This window comes from Geospiza fortis, unplaced genomic scaffold (assembly GCF_000277835.1).
Source record: "Geospiza fortis unplaced genomic scaffold, GeoFor_1.0 scaffold403, whole genome shotgun sequence".
NCBI lineage: Eukaryota > Metazoa > Chordata > Aves > Passeriformes > Thraupidae > Geospiza > Geospiza fortis.
The window spans coordinates 4,365,751-4,376,015 of NW_005054336.1; the positions used below are offsets into that span (position 1 = coordinate 4,365,751).

General features: G+C 37.8%; 1 protein-coding gene across 1 annotated transcript in view; it reads right to left on the reverse strand.

The window, feature by feature from the left end:
* DPYD (dihydropyrimidine dehydrogenase) overlaps positions 1–10,265 on the reverse strand; it is a 311,278-nt gene that overhangs the window by 151,871 nt on the left and 149,142 nt on the right. Inside the window, exon 12 of the mRNA XM_031057867.1 lies at positions 7,368–7,583. Within this exon, the coding sequence (XP_030913727.1) occupies positions 7,368–7,583 (216 nt within the window). The remainder of the gene's footprint in view (positions 1–7,367; positions 7,584–10,265) is intronic.

Genomic DNA, 10,265 nt, shown 5'->3' on the forward strand with positions numbered 1-10,265 from the left:
AGCTTACGTAGCAAAATCCTCAGTATTGCAGTCTGTATGCTCTTTCAGAATTACACTTGAACTGCTCCTCAGTTATGCCAATCTAAGTGCACTATAAGTTTCAATACAATACACAACAGTTTTCAGATTACAAAATAATTTAAAGACTGATTTTCAAGTCTTTTATACATAAGCTGCCTGAAACATCCAAGCTCAAGATTAATATTCACACTTACACTTTGTATATGTTTATGCACTCCGGCTACACTGTTTTAAACCAGACTCCAGAACAAAAAGACAGGAAAAAAAACAACCTCTAAATACTATGTAAAAAAATCTCTAGATGAATAGAAACCAAATACTTTAGACATAACTTAAAATCCTGCAGCCTACCAAGAACCAGTTTTAGACATGTATCTGGTTTTACCTTTGCTGGCCAGCTTTGTGTGCAGCTCTAAGGAAGGTAAGCCATTGCCAGCTTAAACTTTGTGGAACTTATGCCACAAGCTCAAGGCATAAGGCATAAAAGCTCCAGCCACGCACGCTCTGCTCCATGAGGGTGAATGGCAGAAAAAGTGATAACATGGGAAGAAAACTGCTGATCCTCTGTTTGTAAAAATCTGTCCTTCAGCACAGATGAGGTTTACTGACTCAATGTGCAACACCCCTGCATGACAGATCCCTCTGTCTTCCACTGATGAATTGTCACATTGTGCTCCACACCTTGAGATAACAGACTTCTCCATGAGAGACTCCGTGCAGAAAAGAGACTCCCACTGCAGAAGAAGCGCAGCATTTCTGTGATATTTAATGCTACAGAAAGAGTGGGACTAAACATTTCCCCAGAGGTTTAATTTTTATCACGAACTTGTAAGAAGTTTTTCATTTTTAAAGTAGTAAACACAATCACAGAGAGAGAGACAAACTTTTTACAGATTGTTGCTAAACTCTTGCTTTAAAAATGCAGTTCATTATCTTCAGCATTTGAAATATTATTTGGTTGAAATAACCAGAATTACTGATGGCAAAACCAGATTTTTCAATGGTCCAAAGTGACTCATTTGCAAATTCACTGGTGTCAAGATGCACACCTGCACCAGTTTAAGGTGGGCATCTACCTGGTGCAGACTTCAGCTGTGGTAGAAAAGGCCTTGGCTTTTCAACAATAGCCAAGCTATTGATAAGCTTGTTAAAGCTCCCAGTCCTGGGATCTTTGGTCTCTCTTTCACTGTGTTCAAGCTGTGCTACATCTCTCCAGATGGATTCTTCCAGGGTGAAGATATGCCAAACCCCTACCTCACCAGGGGTACGGACTGATGAAAAAGAATGGTTAAATGCAGTCCTTTCCAGTTCCTCAGACAGCAATTTTGAAGCTTTTGAAGTTATTTGCATACAAAGAAGTCTCTAGCCTTCTTTAAATGGGGTAGGGTAAAACTAAGTAGAGAGATGAGATCTGATCCTTAAGTTGAACACATCACATAAATAGTTTTTCTCATGGAAAAAGGAGGAAAGTCTGTTTTCCTGCTACTTAGATTATCATAATTATTTTTTCCTTTTTTTGTAGCTAAATTACACATTTTCTGAAAAAAATAAAATGGCATAACTACAGTATTTTAAAAGATAATAATTACATTCCATAGCACTTCTCTAGCGTAGCCTTTTACCTCTCCTGTCAAACATCACTGATTTTGTGCACTGATCTAAAAATACAAAAATTATGAAACAATAAAGACCATATTTATTATTAAAATTCTTTCAGAAATATTGAACAAAATGAAGGATATAACTCCTAAAAACATGAAAACCAATAATAATTTAAAAAACCCCAAACTTTCAAAACTTGTAAAGCAAGAAAATAATTTAACTTCAGAGTCTTGTGTGCTAAGGAATCCCATAAAACGCTCATTTTTCTGTTCAAAAATGTAGTTAATAAAACTTGTCTAATGCTGTTTAGTAGAAAGGCAAACAGTCCCTTTTATATTTGACATTAACAATCTGATCATTTGTCTCCCCAAAGAAAGCCCATACAGCTTTCATACAGACCACACAATAAAGAATAGTAATATTTCTGTTTACTGAGATATCAACTGGCATTTCGTTGCAAGTCAATGGTCTATCTTTGCTACAGCATACTAGACCTCAATCTGGCATCTACAAATGTCAAGAGTATAAAAAAAAATTATAGGATGGAAATCAAAAGCATGTTCTAAATTCCTAAAAACCAAACAAAGTTCACCTAGACATATTTGCTGCAGAAATCAGTACAATATTCAGCTGTCAATCTTGAAAAACAATGAGGGAGCGATGCTGTCACTAGGACAGGATAATAACATTTCAAGCAGATGTTCAGGCGGGGCTCTAATTCTCACTGAACTCCCTTGGTAAGCATTTAATTTCTTTATCATATGCAAGCTAGGCAAATTGTACTTCATCAAAACTGTATTGTGAAATATTAATATTTCATATTATAGCAAAACTCCATAGAATAACCTTTGTCATATTAAGAACATCAGAATTTCAAATGTCATGGTTCTGCATTTTAATGCATCTTAAATAGCTTTTTGGCTTGGCACCATAAATTATAACTAGTTTAATCTAAATTACTATGCTGTAATATCATACAAAAATATACATTTTGTAATACAGATTCACTTCTGTGAAATACTAATGTTATGGAAAACAATGCATCATTGTACTATGATTTTTTACCACCTTCAATTATGAAGTGAGGTGCACACAGTGCAAATGTACAGAGAGAGAACTAGCTGGAGCCTGAATATGTATATTGCAATAACACCACATAGAAATGCAATATATACTGGGCAAATTAATTAATTCTCTGCCAGCAATAATTTTTATTTAGAAATGGTTCTGAAAATGTATTGTAAAATCTACATCTGTAAACTGCAAAAACATATATTATGGCTAGAAAGTTTCCTCTGCTATGGTTTAGTTCAGATTTAATCTCGTTTTAATTGTAGCTTTGTTTCTAAAATCATCCATGCAACTTGCTCCATATGTAATGAAGAAAATTAAAGATTAAAAATGAAATTAGTCTGCATGTTGATTTCTGCTGGTTCTCATAATAAAGGCAACTGTTTCTGCATTATTGAAAGCGACAGCATCACAAATCAATGCATGTCACAACAAAATAAAGACAGATGTATCTGATTAATCAGAATTAAATTTTAGAAGTGAAGGAAGCATCTAAAAATCAAAGCAAACATTTCTGCTAACCCAGTTGTTTTTTCATCTTCCTAAACAGCCCATACAATGCAGCGAGAGAACAACAAAGCCTGAATTCAGCTGATAAAACCCTAATTTCTTCTATAAACTCCTCACTGTGGTAGTGAATATGGCATAGGAATGTACACACCTCATATAACCTTTGACTAATTTTGATACTATGTTTATACAAACTTTCTGATTACAGGTTTTAATACAAATTTTGTGTTCTAAACAATACTCACTAATAAATTCTTAGTAAATAAACCAGCTCACTATAACACTTCTCCTAAAACCTTCCCACTCACAGTATTGTGTCTAATTAATGCAGTATGTGTCATTCTGCGTGTAGTTTTCTGTTCATCTAAGCTCTAAAAGAGGTAATAATTGGTATCCATTTATTGTGGACTATATGATATGCAGCTCCCCCATTTTCCTTCAGTACCTTGCAAACGGAATTCACAAATAACATTGCTGCATACAGTTATCTGAACAAGACAGAAATACTATTTGAACCAACAGAGCAATGAGCTATTGATCCTGCAGTCAAAAAGGGAAGACATGAATGTAGAAAAACGTGTGTGAAGAGACACTTCTATTCTGCTACCATTTGTTTTTCCTAGTGATTGTCCATTTCAAAAGCAGTTATTCCCTTTTTGGAGGAAATCAAATCTAGTTGATGCTAAAGTAGCTGTGCAAAGACGTTTAATTTAATAAATAAAATTGTACAAGTCACTATCTCCCTCCCAGATACCATCAGACACACACTGGTACAATCCCCTGTGATTAATATTTGCACTACACTATAATATCCAGCACCTTCTAAAGTATGTAGAGTGCAGTATATTTCGAAGTATAAATACCCTGAAGGAATTTCAGCTATTTCTTACGTTAGCTTTTTTGTAGGTTTCAACAATAGTACAGTAGTATGCAAGAACAAACTTTGCTGAATCACTCCCAGTTGAAATGCTTACCCTACAAACAGAAAATGCTGCAAAGGCTGTCAAGAAGACAATCATGAGCAAGGTACGTGGGTGTTTAAAAAGGGAGCGAGCATGGCACCAAACAGTGCGCTCTGTGCCAACTCCCTCTGGGCAGAATGTGAAGCTTTCAAGGTGAGGCCAAGACACACGAGGATTAGAAAGACTAGGGGAGTAAATTACAGCCCAGAGGCTGAACTTCAGCACTGCTACCCAACAGCTCCTCTGCACAAGGCAGTACATGGGCTGCAGGGATCCCTGGCCTTGTGTTTTAGAAGAGCTTTCTGTGCTAGATGATGGAAGAGAGAAAAGAAGTAGCTCATATGAAATAAATCCTGCGTCTTACCAGAATCACAGCTCTCCAGCCCGAGTCCTTTTTATCTCTATCCTTGGATCCCCTTCTTCCAAGATTTATCATGTTTTTCTCTCTGACCTTATCCCATCACACCGTAGTTAATGCATGGAAATTTGTGATTGGGCTGTATATGCTTTTCACCACCTGTATGTCACTCTTACTTAGCCTACATCAGTCACTTTCCTTGAAGTGCCAAAGGATGCCCATGGTAAACAGGGAATTCACTGGTTTCCCCCATCAGTGTCTGACCACAGTGGCAAATTCAGTCATCGGTTCTGGAAAAGGGAGAATTGCTGCTGCTGCTATGTTCCCCATGGCCACAGAGCCAGGTTATGCTTGGCAAATCAGAAGGAAGCCCATCACTTAAGCCTTACCAGGACAGATAAAATGAGGAGATGAGGGAAGAACACAGAATCCCACTTGTACTACATACAACCAAGGCTGAAGTGGAAAAGCTTCAGCTGCCAAAAACTGTGTCTAGCAAGCTCTCTCCCTTCTCAGAAGCTCTTCCACTCTTGCGAACTGTACAGTCTGGGGAGCTGCTCCCCCTCCTCCCACCAACTCCACAGGCTTAGATCAGGAAATCTTTGCTCTTGATCCTGCTGTGTAGTTTGCTTTGACTAGCTGACAGTGCAGGACAGCTCAGTCTGAAATCCCCACCATCGGTACCACAGCCCAAGAGAGCATTCTGCTCCCTGCGAAAAGTTGTACAAGATTTATGTCTACATAATCAGAAGCTAAACTAGCAAAAAAAAAAGTCAGCACATTATGGCAACCTAAAATATTTCAAATTCTCTACCAAAAACTTGTTCTAACATTAAATCAACCAGAGCAGTCTTTCCATAATACTCAGTTCATATAAGAACTGCGGTACCCTACTGAGCTTCTCTTTCCATTTGAAATAGTTATTTTTGAAGTATTAACTACTCCGATAAATAAGAGCATGTTACTCTGATAAATAAGGGCAATTTTGCTTCTGCAGCACCTGTAGGAAGTGCAGTACTAGGAAAAACACAATAATAGAAAAACTAGGCAGCACTTGGGTGGGACACAGTTCTACTAGACACAACACAATTCAATATCAGAATATCAGAAGGAAGCTTAAGCAGAAGTAACAATCATTGAACTAGAATTCACTAGATAACACCTTTCTGAAATTACTAACTTAAATAACACCGGCAATATCTTATTGCAACAAATACTTTAAAAAAAAACTTGAAAGATCTTCATCTGAGTCACACCTCCAGAGCATGGCATCCAGTGGAACACTTCGCAGGCGCCATTTCAGAAATGACTCAGAGTCTGCTGCTTAGTATAGCACCAACATCACTTCCTACAACATGCATGTCTTTCCTCCTGAACTCCCACCCAAGCTGGAACTCAGCCTGTGTCTGTTTAGCTCTCGAGATGCACAGTAATCAACGTGCAGTCTGGCAGGACTGCCAGCATACCAGCAATAAAACTGATAAAAAATAAGTCTCAGTACTTGCTATGGGTTGGCTGTAGCCTAGGCACTGAATAATTACAGCTGATGGTATGCTACACATGTAAGTCAGTTGTAAACATACTTGAATGACATCTATGTCCTAAAAAGTGTTTTAATAAGAAGCCCTGGGAAGTAGATTGAAATCTCCACTGCAATCCAGATGAACACTTACTTCCCCAGGGCTACCTCAGGTGTAAGAGACAGCAGAATCCAGCCTGACTTATTTTACACTATTCTGCAGCAATACAGCATTTTGTTCTTGACCTTCCCCATACTAGAGAGGCACCCACTATAGTTAATTCACCTATAGTACTTACCCATGGAAAGGCGGAAGAGGAACAAATCCACCTTCTCTGTTCTGCTCCATCCATCAGTACCCTTGTATATCCCCCCTCTGAACCAAGAATAAAAGGCCCTTGTATCCAAATTAAATTCAAAAGCTTTCTTCAGCCCACACTACTCCATGTTACTGGTTAACAATACATGGCTATTACTCACACTGTTACTGAGGCCTGTGTTCAAGGATTCACCTTTTCTTCCTCTCTCCACAAGTAAAACCATATCTACATCTCAGCTCAAAACCTGTTTCTTTCCTCTGCGATCTGTTTATCAAAGCTGTTATTTTCTTTCACTCTCTAAACTTCTTGCTCAGTCTCACTTCACCATTTTGAACGTAGCAAGAAGTTTCAATTCTCCTGAATTCAAACAAGCAATTACACACTTAAAACTACACAAAATGCTTTTTATAAGGTGCCACACTGAGCCAGAGGCTTAAAGACTTAATTCTAACTCCTTCCTCCTCCACTACATGTTGCTGAAGGTTGATGCCACTGTGTTTTTCTCTCCATAGGCTTGGTTTTATGCTGCCTCCATCTTTCTCTTCCACTTCCCACCCAGCCTCCCCCTTGCAGCCACATGATCACATTGCAGCTGCACCTCCATTTCAATGGCTTATCTTGGCAGCCTCTGGCTCAGAATCTGCCTTTCATGGGTTATGTGACAAAGCTGTTACTCATTCCCTTTACATTCTGATCCTTCACAGAAAACATTTTCACTGCAGTATTGAAAAAAAAAATCACTTAATTGTTGACTAATATCAGACGTTGGGGCAATATAAGGGAAGAATGTAACAACAAACAGAACCAGAAATTGTGTCACTGCACTGTGGAAAGTTCACAGGCTAGCTGGACTACACAATGCACCATAACCATTCCCTGCTATTTCATACTAGTTGGATATAACAGAACCATTCCCCAAAGATTCAGATTTTTCAATTATACAAAGATATGGTTACATGCAAAATACACATAAAATATTAAAAAATATTAAAATACTTCCTCACCTTATCCAGGGAGAATGTTTTAGTGACAGCAAAGCCCCATCCAGCTTCAAATGCTCTTCGAATCATTGAAGAACTAGTGGCAGGGGTTGCACTGGCAATGCCAAAAGGATTTGGAAACTTCAGTCCAGCCATTTCGACACTGATATCCACCAAATCTATAGGAGTATAGAAGAGAGGTAGTTCTGGAACTGTAGAAACTGCAACACCATATAAGGACTGTAAAAAAAAACCAAACAAACAACACTAAACCACTGATTTTTTTTTTCTGATCTATTTTTATACAACTTATTATTAATCCTGATAAGGGAATAATTAATACATAATAACCCAAAGTTCAAATACTCTATTTTGTGTTCAGACTTGCAAATCAGCAAAACATGTTACTCACCTATGTAACATCTTCAGCCCAAACATTCTTCACACTGAAATACTATGCTATGCTGGAAATAACACTGACAGTAACAAAACTAATGAAGAAAAAGTTACTTTACATTCTGTACTTATAAGCCTGGTTAAGTCCAAAGGTTTGTTCAGCCTTTCTGAAGAGCCATCTCTACTCCCTACAGCAGTCAGTACCACTTAGATTGAAAAAAAACAGGGTATGCAGACAGACCCTTTCTAGCTCTCCTCTCAGGTGGCAATCTAAAAAAAGTGTAAGAAATTGTGAAAAATGAGGGGAAGGCATCATGTGGAGGATCACTCAGCCCTAACTCTATGTATTCTGAACCTCTGAACATTTTTCCCCCACTTTGAAAGATTTTTATACAGCCTATACAATGGCATATCTATGCAAAACTAATTTTGAGTGTATATTTAATTGTAGTAGTATGAATATACTTCAAGATTGAAAAAAAGTTAGTGTCTGATTGCCATCAAACCATCATACACATTATGGCTGTGCCACCACAGTCACTACTGTTTTCTTTTTAAAGAGTCTTTTCTCTGAAGAGTCAGTAAAGAGCATCCAATGTATATGTTGAATCTAACAATATAAAAATTGCAGAGAGAAAAGCTTTTTCCATGTATGGATACTGAACAGCATCCTGATTAGGCTGTGGTGGATAGAATTTAAATCTTTGTTCACTCAAATGGTTGACTCAATAAAATCACAAAGAAACAAAGCAGGAACTTCTAACACCGAGAAGCCCTACACTGTCTGTGTTCCTAGTAAGTCACAGCTAAGAGCACAGCAGCTTCTTCAATCTTCAAAAAGGAAGACTTTTTTTCAGCGGGACAAAAAGAACCAGTACTTGAATTTTGGAGAAGACTTTCTGAAGCAGACTAAAAACCTCAGCCACTCAGAAATTGCTGCCTTTTGGGCTTTTTGAGTTTTGGGGTTTTTTTACGGAACTTATTTAATCAATTTTTACCTGTGAAAACTAAAAAAGTGCAGATGGGATGAGGAGTTTTTTGTCCTTTTTTCTTTGTGCCTTTTGTTTCCTAGGCTGGTTCAAAACCTGAGAGTTTGTGCCTGTTTTGTTTTGGGATTGTGTGGATTCCCCTCACACTATTCTGACCCCAGATCTTTGAATCTTCAGCAAAGAGGATACATTGTGGGGCCAAATTTTCTGATGGCTTAAAAGCACTGAAAGTAGTGGAACTGTCCTAGCCTGAATGATGAGAACCTGCATGGGTCCCTAATGGTGGACATTTTGAGAAAAGCTAATTTCTAAAGATCCCTACACTTGGGACCAAACTTGCTTGAGTATCATGGCCTCTCTCAGCTGGAGACCAGTGCAGTTACACTTGATAAAAAGCCAAACATGCCCCATTTCTTCCTTCCTGAGTGCTCACTGCTTCCTCCATGTCATACCCCACAGGGCTATTTTTCTACACCAGGGGCATCTGAGTTCTTCCAAAACCAAACAGCCTGGCATTTTACATCTCAAAAGCGTTAACTGGCGGGGGAAAAAAAAAAGAAAAATAATATTATCTTTAATATTATCTTTTTATCACTTTGAGTTTGATTTCATCCTTTTAACTTTTTCATTTTTTTTTTCTTTTTTTAGTTTTTCTTAACTAATATTTCAACTGCAAAATGTTGTTTGGAGTGCCAAACCAGAAAATCCTGGATCACACAATTCAAATTAAACCATTTTTTAAATGCTAGCACTTTTGTCTTCTACATATCTGAAAGTGGGGAAATCCACTGAAATCAACACTGATATACTGAACTCTTACAAAAAAATCATTGATTTTCATTCTTACAGAATGACATCAAAGAAAGACTTAAGGAAAATTGTTTGGTCAACTCCACTCTTTGCGCACGTGTGAGCAATAAATCCAATTTTCTACTTTGAATTAATTTGCTATTCAGAATCATTCAAATGTTCTCTGTGAATACATTTCAGTCTGAGGATTGATCACAAACAATTCACAGCTTGTACAACTGTAAATATAATTTGCTATAGACAAATAGGCAGAGAGTGCTGAATATGAAGCTGAAGTTCCATTGTACTGTTTCTTTGCCCAAGCAGGACAATTAAATCTGTAGAAATTGTTCTCACCTAAAATGAACACTGCTTGAAAGTGATTCTTAGCAACCTTTCTGTGGTAAAATAGAAAATATATCCTATACAAGACAAAACAAGAAAAAAAAAAAAAAGAACCAAAGCAGTGAAAGACTTTTGAAGCACATGGTTGAAAATAACCCATGTAGGAATAGGCCTTGCCTCCTGCGTGCCATCACTCAAACCAGTCTAAAGCCACTTCCCAAACTGTATATAGGGGCCAATTTCTCCTACCTTGCTTCCCTTCCAAAGAGCAGAACCACATAGAACTCCACCCACCCACATGCACTCGGGCCCCACAATATTTGCCTAATGGTTTGCTCATGATGAAGTGACCCAAGCAGAGGTGGCAGGGGGAGAAATATGAAAGGTTTCAATGGAATAAACC